The 24065-nt window shown below is 42.3% G+C and overlaps 2 protein-coding genes across 9 annotated transcripts in view; both read left to right on the forward strand.

The window, feature by feature from the left end:
- Positions 1–3219, forward strand: part of Fam219a (family with sequence similarity 219 member A) — a 58773-nt gene extending 55554 nt beyond the window's left edge. For 4 of the 6 annotated variants that reach the window (XM_076845878.2, XM_076845881.2, XM_076845880.2 and 1 more), the window contains exon 6: positions 213–3219. In XM_076845878.2, coding sequence (XP_076701993.1) covers positions 213–371 — 159 coding nt within the window. In that variant the 3' untranslated portion in view covers positions 372–3219. The remainder of the gene's footprint in view (positions 1–212) is intronic. The other 2 variants (XM_076845879.2, XM_076845882.2) reach the window with 1 other exon arrangement.
- A 546-nt stretch (positions 3220–3765) lies between these two features.
- Positions 3766–23978, forward strand: Spmip6 (sperm microtubule inner protein 6). Of its 3 annotated transcripts, XM_076845898.1 has the most exons (7): positions 3766–3900; positions 17758–17902; positions 20317–20432; positions 21355–21430; positions 21658–21892; positions 23249–23335; positions 23805–23978. In XM_076845898.1, exons 1-7 carry the CDS (start codon positions 3766–3768, stop codon positions 23920–23922), a joined length of 912 nt encoding a protein of 303 aa, XP_076702013.1. In that variant the 3' UTR covers positions 23923–23978. The 3 variants fall into 3 exon arrangements, with proteins under 3 accessions (XP_076702013.1, XP_076702014.1, XP_076702012.1); XM_076845899.1 differs by lacking the exon at positions 21658–21892; XM_076845897.1 differs by lacking the exons at positions 3766–3900; positions 17758–17902; positions 20317–20432 and having other exon boundaries at positions 21193–21430; positions 21658–21887.
- The last annotated feature ends 87 nt before the right edge of the window (positions 23979–24065 follow it).

The following is a 24065-nucleotide window of genomic DNA, read 5'->3' on the forward strand; positions in this document are numbered from 1 at the left end:
TAGTTTTTGGAGTGGGTTGGGATCTGTAGAGATGTGTGGAAAATGTGCACTGAAGGAATTGAGGCCAGAGCCGGGGTGGGGTCTATAAAGGGAAGTGCCTGGACTTTTGGAGAGGCCTGGGATGGGTTGGTGGTTGCAGTGGAGTGACTGCCCTAGTGGGTGCAGGGCCTCCCCACCGACCAGAGCCTGACCTCCCTCCCCTTTGCCTACAGCAGATCAACCAAGATTTGAACATCCAGCTGCTGAAGGATGGCTATCGGTTAGATGAGATCCCCGACGACGAAGACCTAGACCTCATCCCCCCCAAGTCCGTGAACCCCACCTGCATGTGCTGCCAGGCCACATCCTCCACCGCCTGCCACATTCAGTAGCGGGCGGGGCCGCTGCGGCTGCAAGGGGAGGCGCCAACACGGGCCAGGTTGGACCAGGCAAGGGCTGATCCCTCCCTAGCTCGTCCTCGTGCCCCTGGCCCTACACCCCTTACAGCCGCCAACCTCGTAACAGTCATTGCTTCCTCCTATGGTAGGACGTGTACCTCTGTGTGTTCATGGAGCCGGAGAAACCAAAACCGGGTCTCTCTCTACCCCAGGGGCTGAAGAGGGGTGGGGGTTTCTTGTTTAGTTGCTTGAGGGACCTCCCCCAGCACCCTGTTCCCCTCTCCAAAGCCACAGTCTGGAGGTGGGGAGACCTGGAAGGCAGGGAGGCCAGCAGTATGAGCTGGGAGAGGGATCACAAAGCCAGGGCTTGACCCCACCTCAGCAAAGCCATGAATCCCCCAGACCCAGACTGACCAGCAAACAGGTTGGAAGTAAGAAAGACCCAAGGCAATGGGGGTGGGTCCCAGAACCTGGGAGCCCTCTCTATATGACTCCTGTCAGCCAGTGTACCTTGTTGTGTTTTCCCTTCTTCTCTAGATGGGAAGTCTGATAAAGTTGTCCAAGGAGATATTGTCCCCCTCTCATCAGATCACTGCCTTCTTTTGCCTCTTCCTCCCATTCACCCCTTTCCTTTTTCTCCAGGTGTGGTATGACCTGTCCTCATGCCCCTAACCAATACATCTATCTCTCTGCCTTCCCTGTTCTCTTCACCAATAACACTGGTCTCAGGTTGGAAGCAGGGTAAGGCTGGCCTCCAGTCCCCATTCCCAACCCACCCCAGCCCAAGGTCTGAGAGTCTGGTTCCCAGTAAAACTCTTCAAGGAGCAAGCTTAGGAGGATATAGCAGCTGAGCAGCTGCATGTACATGGTAGGGAGCGCTTGGCAGAATGTGTGTGTGCGTGCATCTCATGTAGGACCTGCCTCTCCAGGATTCTGTTCCTGTCATATATGTAGTGTCCTCAGTGGGGAAGTGACTGTGGTTTTTTTACAATGTGGGAGCCTGCTCAGCCATGCAGTTGACTTGAGATTCTGGCCTGGGTATCAAAAGCCTGGACTCTGACACTCTCTTCATGTACTGTCTTACAGCAATCCACATATTTTCTCTGGGCTTCATTTTCCCCAAATGAAAAATAAAAAGCAGCTGCAATTATTCTTAAGGTTCCTTCACACCTGAAGGAATTTTTTCATAGGAATTTCTGTGGAAGAATATGAGGAGATTTCTGTGTGTCTTTGAGTGCACCCAGGGGGACCTCCCTAAGTGTGCCTCTGCAGAAAGGGGAAGTGTATGTGAATCTGTTTGGAAAGAAGTGTGTGTGTGTGTGTGTGTGTGTGTGTGTGTGTGAGAGAGAGAGAGAGAGAGAGAGAGAGAGAGAGATATTGTGTATGTGCATGGAGGTGTTTATTTTGTGTGTAACTATTTGGGATGTCTGGGGATCAGAATGTGTATTGCTGCTTTTGCTGCTATTGCTGGATTGGAGACTGGGGGCAGGACAACTGAGGATGAAGATCAAGAGAAAGGAGGTTGGGGCTGGGGATGTCGCTCAATGGTAGAGTGCTTGCCTAGCAGGCATGAGGCCCTGGGTTTAATCCTCAGCTCTGCCAAAAAAGAAGAAAAAAAAAAAAGGAGAGTGACAGTGCGTATGTGTGTGTGTGTGTGTGTGTGTGTGTGTGAGAGAGAGAGAGAGAGAGAGAGAGAGAGAGAAGGAGGGAGGGAGGGAGACAGAAAGAAAGAGAGAAAGAAAGAAAAAGGAGAGAAAGAGGTGAACAGGGCTCTCCCTTGGGCTGGGCAATATGGACCTGCCCCCATGCAAAGAAAAATGAAAGCACAGATGGCCTCAGACTGCTTGGACCTATGCCCCACAAATTTCCCACAGGTTCAAGGAGTACTTTTCCCTGTGCTCTTATGCTGACATCTGACACCCCACACATGCTGGTGTATCCACTGTCATGGATACCACTCACATGCTGCCCTCTGGACAACAGTCCTGGGACGTGGGAACTGGAAGGGGCAGATGGTGAGAGGAAAGAGTGAGGCTGCTGGCTTAGGAAGGGTAGCATCTCTCCCTGCATCACACCCAGGAGCTGCCAGGTTCAAAGTGTTGGGGTGCAACTCTATGCTCTCCTCACCTCCAATCTACCCTTATGACCTCTAGTTATATAATGAGGAAATGCCAAAGGGAGGACAAAATAGGGATTTGTAAGGCCCACAAAGCCCACATTGGCCCCCATCTCAAGCTCTTCTCCCACCATGATCAGCATCCCCACTCCCTGTCATCTGGGATCCAGAGCCAGGCCTCCCACTACCATCACCCTGGGCTCCTTGACTCACCTTTCTAGAACATGGGTACCTCCTCTTTTATAGACTGCTGCCTTTGCTGCTGACTTACTGTGTGACTCTGGCCCATTGTTCAATCTCTGTGGCCCTGAGGAAAGCTCCCTCCCCACAGGACATACTACTTTTCTGGCAGGCAAGGACTTCCAACTGAGGCAGTGTACATGTGGCAGGGAGAGATAGGAAGCTGGCAGCCAGCAGCTTCTACATCTAAGGAGAGTGCATGGTTCCCTCCTTCCCTGTCTGGGAGGTTGAAGGGGAAGAACCAAGGCCTTAGCTTGCCCCTGCCTCCTGCCCCCTTGTAGATACTGCCTTAACACTCCCCCTACCCTTGGCTGTGGCTTTCACCCAGCCAGGTTTCTCCGCGCTCACTAATTTATTTCCAGGAAGGTGTGTGGAAGACATGAGCCGTGTATAATATTTTTTTTTAACATTTCCATTGCAGTATTGACCATCATCCTTGGTTGTGTATCGTGTAACACAAATAATGATATTAAAAGCATCAAACAAGCCAGCCTCAGCTCCCTACCTGGGGTGTGGGCTAGGGGCAAGTGGGCTGGGAAGGGACAAGAACTGACCCTCTGGATGCACATGTCACTCTACCTCCACTTGTGGGTTCCTGGGAGTACCACTGACCTGCTGTGTGACCCTAGGTGAGTCACGAACCCTCAGAACCTCTATTTCTGTCCAACAAAAGAGACTGCCCTAAAAGGTCTCCAGGGGCTCTCTGAACTTTTGGAAATTGTACTCTTTTGAGGGGCTCTAAGCAGGAAGGGGCTGGGAGTGGGGAGGAAATTAGACTCTCCCCAAGGAGGGGACTGGGTCAAGTGATATCATAATGGGCAGTGCCCATCCTGGAGAGAAGAGCAGAGTGGAGTAGGAGCAGGAAGGTTGTGTGGGAGGAAAGCTGAGAGATCCTCTATAGGAGGGGGTCACAGTAGCTAGGGGCACCTGCCAGGCTGGAGGTGTGGGCTATCTAGTGGGAGGGGTGGTCACTGATGTCTACCAGGAGTCCTTGATAGGTAGAGCCCACCACAGCATCCCTAAGAACTCACCATGTTCCTCTTCTCCCGTAAGACCAAGACCCCCATCAGCACCTACAGTGACTCCTACAGGGCTCCCACCTCCATCAAGGAGGTCTATAAGGACCCACCTCTGTGGGCCTGGGAGGCCAACAAGTTTGTGACCCGGGTAAGTGGAGGTTTGGGGAGGAGTAGGCCAGAGTATATGGCCATGTGTGTCTGGATGACTGGCAAAGTGTGGCTGTCACTATGTGTTTGTAATTATTTATAACTTTGTGCATATGTGTCATTTATTCATTTGTCTAGGCACAAAATGTACAATGATATGTAAAAAAAAAAAAAAGTGTAAGATCTTACCTTCATGGATCTATACCAGGATAGGAGGTAGAAAGAGAGAGATAATAAGAGTTTTATAAATTGTCAGAAATGCTATAAAGGAAATAAACAGGGTATGAAAATAGAAAGGAGTGGGTAGGTCATGGAAGACCTCTTTCTTTCCATTTTACAGTGCTGAGTGCTCTACCACTGAGTTACAGCCCTAGCCTAGATCTCTTTCTCTCAAGGTGACATTGAGCTGAGTATGAAAAGATGAGAAAGAAATAGGCTTGTGAAGGGCTGAAAGAATAGAAGAACTGAAAGTTCTACCAGAGTGATCAGAAAGTATAAAGGCCAGCGGTTGCCTGTAGGATAGGCCAGAAAATGTCCTATAGGCATGTCTTCATGCACGTTTATCACCATTTCTTTGTGTCTGTCTGTGTTTGAAGATGAGCAGCCAAGTGGGTCTATGTAGCTTTCACCAAAGGGAGAAGAAATCTGGGAGTCTAACTGTAACTCTAAGAAAACTGGCCACGTGTACCTTTCAACAAAACTTTGCTGAGTATTTTTTTGTGTAGGCTCCAGGGATACAAAAAGGAAGGGCCATCCCTTGCCTTTAAGGAGTTCTCAGCAAACAGGTAAGCAAAGTCAGGTTGCCATATATGGGCCATGTAGAGAAAATGCTGACTGGAATTCCAGGAAGGGATGAGCACTCCCAGGTCCTGGAGTCTGCTGAGTGACTCTTCCTCCAAAGAGTTTTGAGAAAAGGCAGCCTAAGGGCCCTACTTGGAACTGAAGCTGTTAGAGCAGAAGGAAAGAGATCATAGGCTGCAGACCAAAAAGGGCCCTTAGATTATGTTGAGGAACATGGACAAAAGGCTCCAGGTTCCTGAGTTTGAGAGTGTCATAGCTGAATTGTGATTTAAGCCACTGCAGCCACAGTGTCACAGAATTAGGTTGGGACTGAGGACATGAAGGCCAGTGAGAAGTGAAAAGAAAGAAGAGCCAGGCATAGTGGGACATATCTATAACCTCAGCTACTCTAGAGGCTGAGATGGGAGGATCACAGTTCAAATTTAGTAAAACTATCTCAAAAAAATAATAAATAAAGGCTGGGTGGATATATCTCCCAGCACTTGCCTGCACACACAAGGCCCTGGGTTTGATCCACAGTACTACAAACAAAAAGGAAGATGAAGGATGTGGGTAAAAGATAACAACAAAAAACTGCAACAGTTTTAAAAAAAAAGTGATTTTTTTAATTGGGAAATTTTTAAATAATATATTTCATCTAACAAAAAATAAATATATGCTCAGGGCTGGGGTCGTAGCTCAGTGGTAGAGCGCTAGCCTAGCATGTACGAGACCCTGGGTTCAATCCTCAGCATCACATAAAAATAAATAAATAAAATAAAAGGTATTATGTCCATCTCTAACTAAAAAAATATTTTTTAAAAAATATTTATGCTCAATACAGAAAATGGGAATAACTCAGAATCATAAGTAAAATGGTCCAGCCCCAAGTATGGTGGTGCACGTCCGTAATCTCAGCAGCTCAGGAGGCTGTAGCAGAAAGATGAAAGTTCAAAGCCAGCCTCGGCAAACTTATTGGGGTCCTAAGCAACTGAACAAGATCCTGTCTCAAAAAAAAAAAAAAAAAATTTAAAAAGGGCTGGGGATGTGGCTCAGGGATTGAGCTCCCCTGAGTTCAATCCCTGATCCATAATCCCACTGTCCAAAATAACCACTATTAATATATTATTAAATTCCCTTTTAGAAGGTAATTTTTTTTACAAAAATGGCATCATATTGTACTCATATTTTAAATCTTGCATTTTTCAAATAGCCATATATCAGGTATATTTTCCTGTTTCAAAAATACTTTGCAGGGGCTGGGGCTGGAGCTCAGCAGTAGCGCACTTGCCTGACATGTGTGAGGCACTGGGTTTGATCCTCAGCACCACATATAAACAAATAAATAAAATAAAGATCTATCAACCATTAAAAAAATTTTTAATTAAAAAAATACTTTGCAATGTAATTTTATTGATGACATAGAATTCTTTGTACAAATGTGCCATAATGTATTTGAGGAATCTTATCAGAAATTTAGATTATTTATAAAATATTGCCAGTATACTCAGTCTTCTATTTATATCTTTGTACACATCTTCAACCATTTCCTTAGGATAAATTCCTATATGTCAAATTATTGGAAGAAAGGATATACACATTTTTTAAATTTTTGATATATGCCTCAAATTGCTAAAATAAGGGATGTAATAATTTATATTCCCTCAAGCAAAATATGAGAGTGCCTGCCTACATTTTCACTCTCCATAAGGAATTTTAAGAAGTAGATTGACAGATCTTAGTGATTACCTTGATATAAAGCTGCAGAGTTTAGGATGACTCCTGGGTTTTGGGCTCTGGCAGCTAGAGGAAAGGTAGTGCTACCAAAATGTCGTTTGGAATAGCAGACTGGGGACTTGGAATTCATTTTGGGACACAAATACTTGAGATCATCCAGGAAAAGATACCTGGTAGGTAATTAGATACATAGTACTTGCCTGAAGCAAAGGAAAGAGGCCTGGGCTACAGAGAGAGCTCAAAGTTTTCATCATATAAATGGTAGCTGAGTAATAGGAATGGATGAGTTTGCCCAAGAAGAATGAGAAAATGGCCAAGGACATTGGTGAATATCAATATTCAAGAATCATAAAAGAAGACAGAGATTTATAGCCAGAAAGGAGGAAAAATCAAGGAGACACCAATAAACACTGATTAGACAACGGTCAGTGTGAAATGCTGTTGACACAGAAAGGGATCTCTCAGAAATAGTAACTATTGGTAACCTGGCCAGACAGCTTTAGTGCAGAGAGAGAAGTGAATCAGATTACCATGGGAGTAAAAATGAAGGAAAGGCTTCTGTGTCTGGCAGTGTGGTGGATGATCTGACGTCCCCTCCTGCTTCAAAACAACTAAGTCTTGCATTAGAACTAATTCTTATTTTGTTTTGGACTCTTATGGGGGTGAATAGTAAATATACTAACAACAAAATAAATATATACTTGATGCAGAAAATGGACAGAGGACAAGCATTGCCCTGAGGGCAAATGCCAATATTGGCATTATAAGCTGGAGTTTCAAACGTTAAAATGGCAGAGAGGTGGAGAAACTAAATCTGTTAATTTCCAACTGAAAAAGGTTAATATCTCTTGCTCCTTGCCACCTCCTACACACACACACACACACACACACGAGTAATCTATATCTTCTGTGGTAAGAAACATCCTCAATGTAGGTTTCCAGGCATCCTTCAGAGTAAGGCCAGACACAAGCTCACAATAAAAAATATAGGAAAACAAACAGCTGGTATAGCTCAGTGATAGAGTGTTTGCCTAATGTGCACCAGGCCCTAGGCTCAATCCCTGTACCACAAGGAAAAGAGAAATCCACCATATTACAGAATCAGCAGTAACAACAAATAGCAGACTTAACTACCAAAGTTTTCAGATAATGAAATTAACAAAGAATACAAAATATTTTTCATTTTTGAAGTAAAATCAAAATAAGAAAGCAACAAGGAAACATTCTTAAAATTGAGCAAATAAATGTACAGATGCGTAGAAATTTTAGAACTGAAAAATGTATTAGTAAAACCCAAAACTTAGTGGATAGGTTAGAGATGAGACTAAACATCCCTGAAGAGTTTCAGTGAAATGAAAGATAAGATGAATGAAAGGCAAAGAGATGGAAAATATGAACGAAACATTAAGCAATATGAAAGAAAAAATGAGAAGGTCTCAGGAGTTAAAAAAAAAAGATGGTGAAATGAGATGGACATCATTAACTTAGGTACATGTATGAAGAAGACACAAATGGTATGAATATACTTTGTATACAAGCATAGATATGAAAAATTGTGTTCTATATACATAATATGAATTGTAATGCATTCTGCTATCATTTTTTATAGAATAAAAAATTTTTAAAAATGAGAAGGTCCCATACTCATCTAATCAGAGTCCCAGAAAGGAAGAGGAGAGGGGAAAAAAAGAATAAGCATTTATCTAACAAGAAATAGGCTTAGGATTTTCCAGAGCTAATGAAAGGAACAAATCCCAGAAATGAAAGAGATTCCACAGTCAGATGCCTTGCAGTGAAACTATAGAACACCAGCTTAAAATCAAGCAAAGAAAAAGTTTCACTGTCATCCTTTCAAGAACAAAGACATTTACAGGAAAACAAAAATGGAAAGGTTGGACTGAGAGTCATTAGCTCCCTGTTAGAGCACTTTTTTAGCATGCATGAGACCCCAGATTCAATCCCTAGCACCCCCATATCTATCTATCTATCTATCTATCTATCTATCTATCTCTCTCTCTCTCTCTCTCTCTCTCTCTCACACACACACACACACACACACACACACAAATTTACTATCATCAGATCTATAAATTATAAGGAAACTTCTAAAAGATATACTTTGAGAATAAGGAAAATGATCACGGAAGGCAAGTCTGAGATGCAGGAAAGAATGGTGAAAATTTGATTTTAAAAAAGTTGAATTTAAGGGCTGGGGATGTGGCTCAAGCGGTAGCGTGCTCGCCTGGCATGCGTGCGGTCCGCGTGCGGTCCGGGTTCGATCCTCAGCACAACATACAAACAAAGATGTTGTGTCCGCCGAAAACTAAAAAATAAATATTAAAAAATTCTCTCTCTCTCTCTCTTCTTTCTCTCTCTCTCTCTCTCTCTCTCTCTCTCTCTCTCTCTCTCTCTCTCTCTCTCTTCTCTCTCTCTCTCTCTCAAAAAAAAAAAAAAGTTGAATTTAAGCAAACATTACCTATAGAAAATAATTATAAGCCAGGCTCAAAGGTGCATACTTGTAATCCCAACACTTCAGGAGGCTGAGGGAGAAGGATCTAAAGTTCAAGGCCAGCCTCAGCAACTTAAGAAGACCCTGTCTTTTAAAATAAAAAATAAAAAGGGCTGGGGATATAGCTCAATAGTAGGCTGCCTCTAGTTCAATCCCCAGTATAGCAAAAATAATTAATTAATTTTTAAAATATAGTGGTTTTCAATTTGTAACATTTAAAGAAAGAACCAAAATATTGGAAAACAGCAGCATATAAGTTGAAGCATGGCAGAGTCAAGATTTTTTATTTTATTTTATAACTTTTTATTTTATTTGTTTATTTTTATGTGGTGCTGAGGATCGAACCCAGGGCCTTGCACATGCAAGGCAAGTGCTCTACCACTGAGCCATAACCCCAGCCCAAAGATGTTTTAAGATATTCTAAAAAGAGTATGTAGCCAGGCCCAGTGGCCCATGCCTGTAATCCCAGTACCCTGGTAGACTGAGGCAGGAGGACCATGAGTTCAAAGCCAGACTCAGCAACTTAGCTCAATAGTAGAGTACCCTAAGTTCAATATCCCATGCCAAACAAAACAAAACAAAACAAACAACAACAAAAAAAACTTTCCTAAAAAGGGTATAAGATGTAGTGTTGTACTGCTCATGAGCTAGAACTATACTTCCCAGAATTCCCTTCAATTGGCCATGAGATTTTTTTTTTTTTTTTTTTTTTGGCAGTACTAGGCATAGAACCCAGGGCCTTGAGTATCATAAGAGAAATTTGCAATGTGATTTGGAAGGAATGAATAAAAGAGCAGCCATTTTCTTTCAATTTATTTATTTTTATTAGCTATTCATGATATTACAATGATCTTGGCAATTCATACATTTGAATCATTGGGGTATAATTTCTCATTTTTCTAATTGTACAGATTGCAGAATTACACTGGTCATAGAGTCACCTATATACTTACAGCAATCATAATGTCTATTCTAAGAGCAGCCATTTTCTTTCTTTTTATTTATTTATTTATATTAGCTATTCATGATATTACAATGATCTTGGCAATTCATACATTTGAATCATTGGGGTATAATTTCTCATTTTTCTAATTGTACAGATTGCAGAATCACACTGGTCATAGAGTCACCTATATACATAAAGCAATCATAATGTCTATTCTATTCTAAGAGCAGCCATTTTCACCCTCTGAAAGTTAACGTAGGGTACCAACCACTGTGGGGGCTTGTGCACAATACTACTGATTTAGTAGTCCACCATACTGGCATAGGGCAGCATCTGGCCAGAATGCCTTTAGCTCCCACTGGCTCTCCTCCTCCAACTTCTTCCTGGGCCAGGTGTGTATATGGCTACTTGACAAAGGGCACCAGCTTCTCCTGAAGGCCATCCATATCATCAATGTTGGAAGCATACGCAGGTTTTAGGTTGTCTTCATGGGCTCCTGTTTGTCCTTGCACTCCCCCACTTCATGTCCAACCCTCTGACTGCCAGCCAGTAATTTGAGGCTCAACAATAGATGCAAAGATAACAGTCTTGCAGAGTTTACAATTATGGAAAATCTAACCCCTAAAAAATCCTTATGCTATATCATGCATAGTAATTCTATTTCTCTGGTCCAAACTTGCCTATGTAGATAAAATAACAAAAAGCTTAATAAGCTAATTACAGATAAGAGAATTTTAGAAGGATGGCTATATAAATAACAAAGTTTTAATTTTCCAGGAAGATATTATAATTCTTAAATTTGTATTGACCTAATAGAATTACAAAAAGGAGAAAGTGATTTATGGGGTACAGTGTGATAATTCAGAATATATTTATAGTGTGTAATGATCAAATCAGAATAGTTAACATTTCTCTTTATTTGTTTAAATTTTTTGTTTAACATGTAATAAGTATAGACATTTATGGGGTACTGTGTGATGCTTCAAGTCATATATATAATATTTACTGATCAAATCAGGGCAATTAAACTTTAACACAACACAACTACTGATAGATCAACCAGACTCCCCCCCAAAAAAAAAAGGCAAAGATCGAAAACATAATTAATACACTTCATTTATTGAATATAAATAGAATGCTGACCCTATAGGTATAAACATATAAGGTACACTATAAAAATCGACTGAGTACAAATCCATAAAACAAACATTAATAGAATTTGAAGATTGACAGCATATAAAACAACTCAATCCTCAATGCAATTGAATTACAGATAAATAACAAAAAATATATTTTAAAACAAAGCACACAAAAATATCATCCCAAATAATGAGTCATTTAAGAAATCAAAACAGAAATAGAAAAAAAAATACTCAGAACTAAAAAGACTGTACATCAAAACTTGTGGGATGAAACAGAAGTTGGAGAGAAAAACCTCTAGATCTAAATGCTTGTCTAAGAAAAGAAAAATGGTGAAATATGAAGGATAAGAACATCAGATTTTACAAGAAAGAGTGGAGAAAAAACAGAAGTAAAAGAAAATAGAAGAATAGAGGTAATAAAAAATAAGAACAAAAGTTAACTAAAGATTCAATAAGACCAATAGACAAAAGTTGCTTCTTTGATAAATAATAAAATAGACAAATCTCTAGAGTGATTAATCAAGGAAGGATAAGTCACTGATAAATAAAAGAAGGATCTAAGCAAAGCATGGTGGGGCATACCTTTACTCCCAGTGACTCAGGAGGCTAAGGTAGGAGGATTGCAAGTTTGAGATCAGCTTCAGAAACTTAGAGAGAACCTAAGCAAATTAGCAATACTCTGCCTCAAAATTAAAAATTAAAAAAAGGATTGGAGATGTTGTTCAGTGGTTAAGCACCCCTGGGTTCAATCCCTGCTACCAAAACAACAACAAAAGTATCTAGCTTAGATAATTAAACAGCATGTTCCTCCAAATGTTCAAGGAATAGTTTATTTCAATCTTCCAGACAAAGGAGAAAAAAGGATGCTTCCTAATTTTAATTTTTTTGTAGTTATAAATGGACAGCATGCCTTTATTGTATTTGTTTATTTTTTTTAGCAATACAGGTATATTTTATTTCACATTTTATTAGTAGACAGATGGGCAGAAAAAGACAAAATAAACCACTAAAGGGGAAGTCAACACAAAAATGCATCAAAATAATCTTTTCTCATAAGTTAAACTGAAGAAAAACATCTACAATTTCAGCTAAGAAAACTATTAAAGTCAGGTGTGTCCTGCTGGTTTCAGAATAGTTGAAAATTGCATCTGAATTTGTTTAGTTGTAAACGTAAACCTTGTTTATCAGGATGAGAGGGGTGGAATTTGTTTATTTTTATGTGGTGCTAAGGATCTAACCCAGTGCCTCACATGTGCTAGGCAAACACTCTGCCCCTGAGCTACAGCTACAGCCCCCCAGTATAATTCTGAAGCAAAACTAATAAAAAAATAGAATAAGAGCTGGGTGCAGTGGCCCATGCCTGTAATCCCAGCAGCACAGGAGGCTGAAACAAGAGGATCACGAGTTCAAAGCCAGCCTCAGCAAAAGCAAGGCACTAAGCAACTCAGTGAGACTCTGTCTCTAAAGTACAAAATAGGGCTGGGGATGTGGCTTAGTGGTCCAGTGCCCTGGAATTCAATCCCTGCTACCTCCCCACACACAAAAAGAACAGAATAAGAATATTATGCATAAATACAAAAGCCAAATTCTCAACAAAATATTTGCAAACTGTATCCAGGAGTGTATAAAAATAATAATCATTAATATATAATTATATGTTTGTTTCACAAATGCAATGATAGTTTAAAATTAGAAAAATAAATGTGATTTATCACATTAATAATTCAAGAAGAAAAGCTATAAAATCATTTCAAAATACACTAAAATTAAATGTGTAATAGAGTACTGGGAGGGTAGAAATATTCTAAAACTGGGTTCTGATGATAGTCAACTCTGCAAACTCACTAAGAATATTTGAATTATATACTTAAACAGAGTGGATTTTTTAAAACATTTTTTTTAGTTATAGGTGGACACAATATTTTTATTTTATTTTTATGTGGTGCTGAGGATTGAACCCAGTGCCTCATGCATGTGAGGCAAGCACTCTCCCTCTGAGCCATAACCTCAATAAAGCTATTTGAAACAAAACAAAATAGCAGTTGCTAAAATCCAATACCCATTCCTGATTTAAAAAAAAAAAAAAAAAAAAACCTTAGCAAACTTAAATAGAAGTAAACTCCCAAACTTGTTAAAGAACGACATGACATACACCAAAGAGCCAAGGGTGGTGGCACATGCCTGCAGTCCCAGCAACCCAGGATATTGAGACAGGAGGATCACAAGTTTGAGGTAAGTCTCAGCAATTTAGGGAGGCCCTAAGCAACTTAGTCAGACACTGTCTCAAAGTAAAATATGAAAATTAAAAGGGTTTGGGATGTGGCTCAGTGGTAGAGCACTGCTGGGTTCAATCCCCAATACTGGAAAAATATTTTATATATATAATGTATATAGATAGATAGGTAGATATTTTAATATACATAATAAATATGTAAATATATATATATATATATATATATATATATATATATATATATATATATTTACCTAAAGCATATAGCCAACATCATCCCTCCTATTGTTAAATGTTATAATTCTTTTTAACATTGGGATCAAGGCAAGGATGTTTACTATCACTACCTCTATTCAACATTACACTAGAGGTCTTAACCAGGATATGGAGAAAAGAAAAGTAAAAAGATATAAAGAAAAGAAGAAATAAAACTGTCATTATTTATAGATGAAATAATTGTGCATGTAGAATCTACACATTATTAGATAAGAAAATTTAGAAAGTTGGACGAATATAAGATCAAAAGGCAATCACATTTTCTTATACAAACATGTTTAAGAAGCATGATTTTTAAAATATACATTTATTCCAAGCAAAAAAGGAAAAAAGAAAAAAGAAAGAAAGCAAACAATGTGTTCACAACGGTATGGCTAGCCAGGTGCAGTGGTACACATATGTGATCCTAGTAATTTGCATTACTGAGGCAGGAAGATTGCAAATTGGAGGCCACCTTCTGCAATTTTAATGGGGCAGTGTCTCAAAAAATGAAAAGAACTGGAGATATAACTCAGTGGTAAAGTTCCCTGGGTTCAATTCCCAGTACCAAAAACAAACAAAAAACTGTATGGATAAATCTGGGTGTGGTGTACACCTATATTTCCAGCACAGGAGTCTGAGGCAGGAGGATCACTTGAGTTGGAGCATTAGAGACCAGCCTGGGAAACATAGTGAGAACTGTATCAAAAATAATAATAATAATACATTTACAAAAAAATCCATGCTTGCTGCTGTGGTGCAGGCCTGTAATCCCAGCAACTCAGGAGACTGAGGCAGGAAGAGCACAAATTTGAAGCCCAGTCTCAACAATTGAGCAAGACCCTCCAGAAACTTAGTGAGACACTATTTAAAAATAAAAAGTACTAGATCTGTAACTCAGTAGTAAAGTGCTGGGTTCAATACCCAATATCTTCTCCAACACACACAAAAAAGAATGTAGGAGTAATATTATGAAACTTTATTTAATACTTTAGAAAATACTTAAATACCCCAACACTGGTGGAAAAAACTAAATAAATTAAGATATACAATATATTCATGGATAAAAAGAGTTATTATTACAAATATTCAATGTAATCTTATTAAATACTCAATAGGATTTTATAAGAAATTTGATAAGCTGTTTCCAAAATTTATAGAGTAGAGCAAAGGCCCCCCAAAATAGCTAAAATGCATCTGAAAAATGGAACATATGCAGATATTAATATTTATTACAAAGTTATGGAAATTCATAAGGCATAGTATTAGAAATTCATAAGGCATAGTATTAGAAAGAAAGGCATAGCATTAGAAAGATTTAATACATCAGAAATAGACCCACGAATATATGGAAACAATATACAACAAAGATGTTTAAAAATAAAGCTATAGAAAAAATATATCAGGCTTGAGATGACACTAAAAATCTGTGGGTCCCAGAAGCTTGAGAAGCTGAGGCAGGAGGATCGAAAATTCAAAGCCAGCCTCAGCAAAAGCAAGGCACTAAACAACTCAGTGAGACCCTGTCTCTAAATAAAAATACAAAATAGGGCTGGGGATGTAGCTCAGTGATTGAGTGCCCCTGAGTTCAATCCCTGGTACCCCCCAAAAAAAATCTGTGGGGAAAGATAGACTACTCAATAGGAAAATTGGTTATCCATATGGATAAAAATAAAATTAAGCCATAATTCACTGAACCCAGATACAAGTCCTGACAGATTAAATATGGAAAGTAAAACTGTCTAGCTTCTAGAAGAAAATACAGGACATAATCTCCATTATCTGAGAGTATGGGTAGATTTTTTTATGTCCCCAAAGCACTAACCATAAAAGAAGAAATTAATAAATTCAACTGTTTAAATTAAGAACTTCTGTTCACTTAAGGCACCATAAAGAAAAAGATTGAAGCCACAGACTGAGAGATTTGCAACATGTAACTGATTAGTGTATAGAATAAATTAAACACTATAATTTTCTGGGTTAAAATTGAACACACATGTGTTTTAACTCCTTCCTGAAACACCCTCTAAAATTATAGTAAAATGGATGTTTACGACATAAAGTCACAAGGATGGTGAGAAAGAAAGGATAATGGCAAGAAAATTTTGGAAAATGAAAGTATGGTAGATAAATAGTAACTGGTTTAGCAGATCTGAGAAAGCTGAATCCAAAGCCAGCAATAGGAAACCCCAGACATAATTCAATTTAAAACTGCAGAATTTCCAAAAGCCTCAGGAATTGGTAATCCTAGGCCTCTCTGGAACTGAAGATGGGACAAGACCAAGGCTAAAGCAAGGATTATTTGAAAGCCTTTAAGAAGCAGTTAGACCCACTAATCCCCGCTTCTACTCCATGCCAAAGGGTAACTGCCTGCCTCTGTCTCTGCAAAAGTCACAGGATTATTTTTGGCAAGGATCGCAACACTGGGAATACAAGTTGAGGACAGGGTGCCACACTTAAAAGCAGGTAAAACTCCTTATACTGAATGCTAAAGCCCCAGCAGCCCTCTTCTACCTAGGTTCTCAGAACACTGGCAGCTTGGTTATTGCCCTTAGGCCAAAGATTGAAGAAGTATGTTCTGAAGACTCTTCTCAGTCCAAAAGACATATAGACACTGCATTGGAATTTTTAAAAACAGTTCTGCTAGATCATCCCATGGTGATGCATACAGTTGACAAAGCCCACCCACAATTCCAAACCTTTGATAAGCTCTTTTACTCTGCTACATGTAAACATAAGTAAAGTCTGCAGAACTTTGAGGAAAGCCTCGAACAAAAAAATTGATGATGTCTATGAGTTCTTCTAAATAACTGTTTTTGTATTTGTGAGTGTGTCTATGTCTGAGTGCATAGGGATAGGTGTATATGGGTGTGTAAGGTTCAGTGAAGCTAAATCATTGGATCTATGCATTTATGACTCCCATATTTTGCCCTCCACCTACACAGGAATGTGACTGTGCTGGATCCACCCCCAAAACAGTGTATAAACTCAGCCAGGAACGGTGGTGCATACATGTAATCCCAGCTACTCAGAAGACTGAGGCAGGAGGATCACAAATTCAAGGCCTCAGCAACTTAGTGAGACCAAGTCTCAAAATTAAAGTTAAAAATGGCTAGGAATGTTAGTTCAGTGTAAAGATCTCCCGAGTTTAATCCCTAATATTGCCCCCCCAAAACAACAATAAAAAAAACCCACAATGTCAGCTGAGCACAGATGATCGCAGAAGCTCCTGAGCTGAGGGGTTTTCCAGGTTGATCAAAGGTCTGAAAACCACCAGATGGCAGCCCTAGCCAAGGAAAAGGAAGCCTCTGCCCTTAAAACCATAAAGAGCAGGAGGAGTTGGTAGTAGTGTTACTATCCCAGCACCCATTAGGTAGTGGTCCATTGTATGGAAGCCCTCCCTGGTGTTTGACTTTGCTGGGTGTCCTATACTTGTGACACAGCTGACTTTTCAGACTAGCTACCTACAAAGACCTGTGGACCCAAACCTTAACATTCTGCCCTCAGCTAAGGACAAGGGGCCCCCAAAGGGAGGTCTTAGATTAATCTGAGTTTCTACAGATCTAGCCCAACCAGGAATGATGGGCTGAGATTAGGAGAACATCAAGAAGCAGAGAGAACTAGGGCTCAGACCAAGAACAATAAAAAAGATCCAGGTAGGATGAGAACGAGGGCAGAGGAAGGGTCAAGGTCAATACTGAGTCATGATCAATGTCACAGCAGAATCAGAGTTGGTCAGAGACAAGGAATTAAATTTTAAAGGAGACATTCCACCAACCCCACCCTTCAGCCCATTTATGATGCAAGATTCTCAGAGAGCTTTCCCTGTCCAAGAAACCTGTATAAGGACATCCAGCATTTCTCAATTCTCCAGAGGCCTACTGGCCCTGTTGGAAGAGACTCGGGTCCTGTTCCCAGGTAGCACATAGTCCAGAAGAAAGAGAACAGGAACATTCAGCTCTGACCTTCAAGAGCTGGCAGTCAGGAAATTATAGAAATGAGAAGGTCAGAAAATTACTCTGACTAGGAGCAAAAACCTGGCTCCAAGCCCTAACCTCAGATGGGGAGGAGGGGGAGGGAATAATTCAAACAAGAAACTGTGCCAAGGAATAAAGACTGGCATAGGAATCCCTCTTGCATAGAGAGGATTGGGAACTACCAGAGCCAAATCAAAAAGGGTTGTATCTAGGTCTAGCAAGGCCCCAGGGCTGGGGTCTCTACACACCTAGCCACTTCTCCTCTCTCCCCTTACCCAGGGTCTGACTCAGACTATGGAGCGCCATGTGGACCCTGAAGCCCTGCAGAAGATGATCAAATGTGCTACCCAAGACTATGGCTATAAAAATTCCATATCAGGTCATCCTTACTTTCCTGAGAAGTACTGGCTGTCTCAAGAGGAAGGTAGGGCCCCATTTTTCACGCTACTCTGACCCCAGAAGAAACCCCAACAGTGACCCCCAACCTGAATTCCACCCATGACCTATACCTGTTCCCTAATTAACAACAAATCCAACTTAACTCTCAATCACCTGTCCTGACCAGGCCTCCTTGCTTTTTGGAATTTCTCTCTCTCTGGAAAAGGAGAGAGAAAAAAAAAAAAAAAAACCACACAACTGGAAAAGCCCTGGATTCTAATCCTTACAGAGATGGAGAGAATATTAACCTCTACCACACAACCTCCTCAAAGTGTTCAGATGCCATCTTCTCCCATCATTTTTTTTTGGGGGGGGAGGGATACCAGAGATTGAACTCAGGGGCACTCAACCATTGATCCACATCCCCAGCCCTATTTTGTATTTTATTTAGAGACAGGGTGTCACTGAGTTGTGAGTTGCTTAGTGCCTTGCTGTTGCTGAGGATGGCTTTGAACTCACAATCCTCCCATTGCAGCCTCCTGAGCCTCTAGGATTACAGATGTGCGACACTGCATCCAGCTCACCTCACATCTTCTTAGCAACACTACTCCATCCATTCTCTCCATTTTTTCCTGCACCCACTATCTCTTTCCCTGAATCTGTAACATTTTCTAATTTTTCCTGCATAAAAATTCTCGTTTCTGTCCTTCACAGCCAAAATTCCCAGAAACATAGTCAATATTCTTTGTCTATACTTCCTCACCCTTCATTTACCCCTAAATGAGAAATTATCTTTCCTCTTTGCTTAAGTGTTTATGATCTGTCTCCCAGTCCAATCCAAAAGAGGTCAATAATCTTCTCTAATTCATATCCGTTCCTCCTTTGCTAAGGGGCTTCAGAGGTACCAGTTTTCCTAGTTAATTGGTAATTCACAATTGAAATTAAGAATTCACATTTCCTACACTCAAACATTAAAATTGCACTTGTGTGGTTCTAACTTCTAAATCATGGGATTTCAATGTACCCTCTGAGACCTACCCTAAGCACTTCACTTTTCTGGCCACTCTTTACTTCTTGAAATTACTTCCACATTTGGCTTCTCTGATGCCTCACTTTCCTAGGTCTCTTGTGTATACACTATGGAAACATGGGGTCCTTCAGGGTGCTATCGAGAGTTCTTTTCTCTCCTTGCTCCTCCCCCAATGCCAGGTTATCTAATCCATAGCTGTAATTACTGGTAGTTCCACATTTGTATTTCCAGCCTTGACTTCTCCCCAGAATGCCTCTCAACTTTACCCGGATGTGCCCAAGCACCTCAAACTCATTATGTCTAACCCACCAACTCAGAATTCCAAATCCCAACTTGCCACACCCTCTCCTCACCCACCTCCTCTCCCTCTAGGACTTCTTCATTCCTTTCTATCACTGTTGGGGGGAGTGAATCACAGAGGATCTTGTAGGTCAGGCTTAGGTGATAGATAAGGACAGTATTAAAGGGTTTTAACTAGGGAAGGGTCTTGGTCAAATTTTCATTTTACAGCTTCTATGTTGAGGCTGGACTATAGGTTTTCAAAAATTAGGGAAGGAGATCAGTGGGTTAATCATAATAGCTTGTTTACATGCCAGGCATTGTTCTAAATGTTTTATATAGGGGCTGTTAATGGTCCTCAGTGGTAGAGCACTTTCCTGACATGTACAAGGCCCTGGGTTCAGTTCTCCATATAGAAAAAAAAAAATAGAAAAGTTTTACATAGGTTAACTCATTTAAACCTCATAACAACCCTATGATATATTTTCACCCCATTCGGAAGTTGAGAAAACAGGAAAATTAATTTGATCAATCTCACACATTAACAAATAATTAGCAGAACTGAAATTTGAATCCAGGCAATCCATTCTGTTAAGCATGACTTTATGTATTACCTCTAGGTTAAGGCACTATAGAGATAAGGAAGTGAAATCATGGGGGAAGGGCTAGAAGAGGGGATAGATTTCAGCAATTTTAAGGAAAAAGAATAGACATATCTTGAAGCTTGGATGGGAGGAGTCCCCATTTCCAGGTTGGCTCATTAAAAGAAAATATCAGGATAAAGAATGATTAGCACAATGGACATGCAGAAGCTTGTCTTATGTGGGACATGGGCTTCATCTCAATGTCAAAAGACAAATGAGGACTGGGGTTGCGGCTCAGTGGTACAGTTCTTGCCTAGCATGTGTGAGGCACTGGGTTTGATTCTCAGCACCACATATAAATAAATTAATAAAATAAAGGTCCATTGACAATTAAAAAATAAAATGACAAATGAGGACAGGATGGGCTTGGGACTGACCTGAAGAATGTAAGTAAGGATCAGCTTATTGCTGGAGATCAGAAAAGGAACTTAGACAGGGGGCTGATCCTTAGTGGAGTAAGGAATAACACTGAACACTGACAACTCCATCCCCCGCCCCCCCATGAAGAAGACAAATGCCTCTCAAGCTACATGGACAATGACCGGTGCAGCACATGGAGGACAGGACCTTACAACTGTGCCTACTGGAATAAGTATACCACCTGCCTTCCCCGACTGCCTAAGGTACCTACTATGCCCACCACAAATGTCTGGGTTTGGGACACACACACACACACACACACACACATACACACACACACACCACCTCCCAACCCATGGTGACTGATATTTCATCATTAGTTCCTCATTCCTTTCCCACCAACAACACACCAGAGCTATTCCACAACTGTGAAACTAGGGTTTGTATTTTTTAACTGAAAAGGGAACCTGGAGCTGGGTTCCAATCTCTGATCAGGCTCGGTAGGGTCATGACTGGTGTGCATCCTTGGCATGCTACCTTCTCCAAGCTTACCAACTGATCCATCCCCACCTGATCTGGCCACTGTGACACAGGGGCTGACCAAGGAGTCAATAATAAGCTGGATCTTCCTGACCCACCTCCCCCTCCCTTGTGATGTGAGCAAACAGCAGGATAGCAAGGCTACTCAGTAGCAGTGCAAACATAGGAGACTCTCCCCAGGAGGTAGGAGGGAATCCCACCAAAGGCCCAGGTGGCTGGCGGAAATGTAAGATGACCCAAGGGCAGGAAGTTCTAATTTTGAATTAGAACTTCCTCAAGAATCAGAATTTTTCAAAAGTTCCCCCAGGGGATTCTGATGGGCAAGTATTATTGAAAGTCGTCTATTAGACAGCCAGACACAACTAGACAACCAGTAGTAAAATCAAAGGCAAATACTGAGGCAAGATTGCAGAGGCCCAGGCCAAAACCCCTCCTCCATCTACATCCTCTCACCCTAGCTCCGCCCCCTCAGGCGGAGTAAATGCGTTGCCCAGCTACAACTCCACACACCCTGGAAAGTTAGGGGAGCTGCTGACCGCAGGGAAAGGCTCAGCCTGGCAACAGGTCTAGGTGTTCTGAGAGGGTCCCCAGAAGCCGACATTTCTTCCGGGTCACAGCCTTAGGTAGCATGTGTGTCATTTCCAGGAGGCTGGGATGGAGACAGTAGTTCGAGGAATGCCGTTGGAGTGCCCCTCTAAGCCGGAGCGCCTCAATGCTTATGGTAAAGGGTGGTGGCAGTGTGGAGAGAATGTTTATTGAGAGGGAAGGGGGAGACCGAAGGGGGGCCTAATGGGGATCTGGGGGACAGAGCAGAGGCCGAGGATCCTGAAGAATGTGTAACTGTCTATTTGTTCATTTTTATTTCTGCCTCTCCCTGTCTCTGGCCCTGCCTTTTCTCATCCCTGTGTCTGTCTTTGGGTCTCCTGGGCTGTGGACCCGCGGGCGAAGAGCGCGAAGTGGTGGTGAACATGCTGAATTCGCTGTCTCGGAAACAGCCGCTGCCTCAGATCACTCCCCGTTGCGGGTGCCTGGATCCGCTGCCAGGCCGCCTGCCTTACCAAGGTTACCAAAGTGCTTGCTCCGGCCGCCACTACTGTCTGCGTGGGTTGAACTGCTACTCCGTTGGGGACGCTTGCACCGATCGCCGCCTGCGGCCTGTGTGCCCGGAGCTTCCGAGTGTAAGGTTCGCAGGGCTCTGCCCACCTCGGCCGGACTCCGGCCCCAAACGAGCCTGGCCCCGGAGTCCGGCCAAACCTAGCTACACGCGCTGCATCCCACCATATTTCTAACCCAGTCCAGACTCCGCGCCAGCACCCCCGCCGGCTTGTAGCCGGGCTCTCTCGTTTTATAGGGCCCCAGGAAGCAAGTGAACAGCTGAGGCAGAGAAACTTCATGAAAGGTTTCCCCAAGTATCCGATCCTGTCCCTCCAGAACTGCGGTCAGATCAACCTGGTGCCTCTAGGGTTCTCGGGAGGTCCTGCAGAAGGGTTTTTTGAGGATTCGAAATCCTGCATATCAATCCCATCCGCTTTCCACACAAGCTAGCTCTCCCCCTACTTGGTCACCTACCTGGCCCTACAGACCCAGGTTCTAGCCTGCAGAAAGTCTTCCTGGGTCTCGGGTCACCGTCAGTAAAGAGTGGGGTCACTGCTGGGGGCTAAGTGAGCAAAGAAATAACCGCCCACTAGAGCAGACTTGGCCTCTTCATAGTCCCTCACCACCTCTGGGAATAGAGATGCATGTTACTTCTAAGGAAAGGCTCCAGGGCACAGACCGCGTCCAGACTGAAATAGCACAGTATTCGACCTGTAATCAGCAAACTCTTAAGTCTGTGGCAGTTTAGAAAGCTGTGCAAAGAGGGTCCTGAGCCCTATCCCCAACTCCTGGGTGATTCCCAAGGCAAGAGAGCCTGATTCATTTTGCGAGACTGGGGCCAAGTCTTCAAAAAAGGTACAGAGGCGGGGCTTTGTGGCATACAAAAGTAATTTCAGCGACTCGGAGTCAGAAGCCAATCTGGGCAATTTAGCGAATTTATTAGTCTCAAAATAAAAAATAATGAGGGTTGTGGAAGTAGCCTAATGGTAGAGCACTTGCTTAGCATGTGCAAGGCCTTGGGTTTAATTCCCTGTGCCAAACAAAGGAGCTGAGGCTGGGAGATACCAGGAGGCGTGGAAAAAAGCCTAAACCTCTAGGAGGCTCAGAAAAGCTGCCTCTTCCATCGTGCTGGGAAAACTGCTGTCCCTCTGCAGGGACTTGGAGGCTCCCAGTCCCTCAATGACTGACCAACCCACCCCAGAATCCCGCATGCTCCATCAATGCCCACCCTGAGTGGCAGAAAAGAGGCCTTGAGAGGAGGGGACTTTCAGAGGGCTTCCCGGAAGCGGTGCCGCTGTAGGGTCTTGAAGAACAAGAAAGAAGGAGGGGAGGATCCCCGCGGTAGGACTGACACCTGAAGCGTCTCCCAGGTGCCGGCCTGGACTGTGGGGATACCAGAGTATCAAAAGGCCCGATTCCTCCCTGCCACTGCTTCCTCCCCCAGGGGTGTTTCGCCCTACGACCACCGGCCCGGAATGCAATGTGTTGTTACAACTCCCCCGCCGTCTTTCTACCCTTGTCCGAACCTTAGGTAAGTCTGAAGCGCACACATTCATTTACACATGCGCACTGGAGACCGTTCCCTTAGTGCTGTGGAGGTCGGGGGAGGGGACTAGTTGGCGTGGAAATTGTCCGCTGTGATGCAACGACAGGAAGATGCCACCAGGAGGAGCTAGTGCCATGGGGAAACCAAAGCTGGCAAGAGATAAAGGACCCTAGGAGAGAGCAAGGCCAGAATTGAGGGATTATAGTTGGCAGTGGGTTGAGAGTCAAGGGCATTGCGTTTGAGGCTTTACGTAGAAGAAGAAGTCTTAGGAATGTAGGGGGTTTCAGAAACTTAATAGTAGAACCTGAGGTCAGGAGGTCAGTGTGGATCTGGTTGGAGCCCAGGGTCAGGGCTAGAAGTAAAACATTGGGGTAAGGTTAGCATTGAGAATTAGAGTCAGAAGTTCACCTTGATATATGAAGGTCCAGAAGAGCTGGTCCATCTCTCTCTACAGATGGGACACAAGTCACTTCAAGAAGACCGGTGGTCCCCAGAGAAACAACTATATTGTCCACCCTGAGTTTGTGTCCGAGACCTATCCTAACTACTGTTGCGACTACCCTTGCTGGTAGAGTCTGGGCTGGCCAGGTCAATGGGATGGAGCAATAAATAAACTCTCCACCCCAAATGCTGCCTCTTGTGTCCTTACCCAACAGGATCTGAAAGTAAGGAATCAGTTTCTCAAAGTTGCCCATCCTTGAATCCTCCCTACTCC

Source organism: Callospermophilus lateralis, chromosome 2 (genome assembly GCF_048772815.1).
Source record: "Callospermophilus lateralis isolate mCalLat2 chromosome 2, mCalLat2.hap1, whole genome shotgun sequence".
Classification (NCBI taxonomy): Eukaryota; Metazoa; Chordata; class Mammalia; order Rodentia; family Sciuridae; genus Callospermophilus; species Callospermophilus lateralis.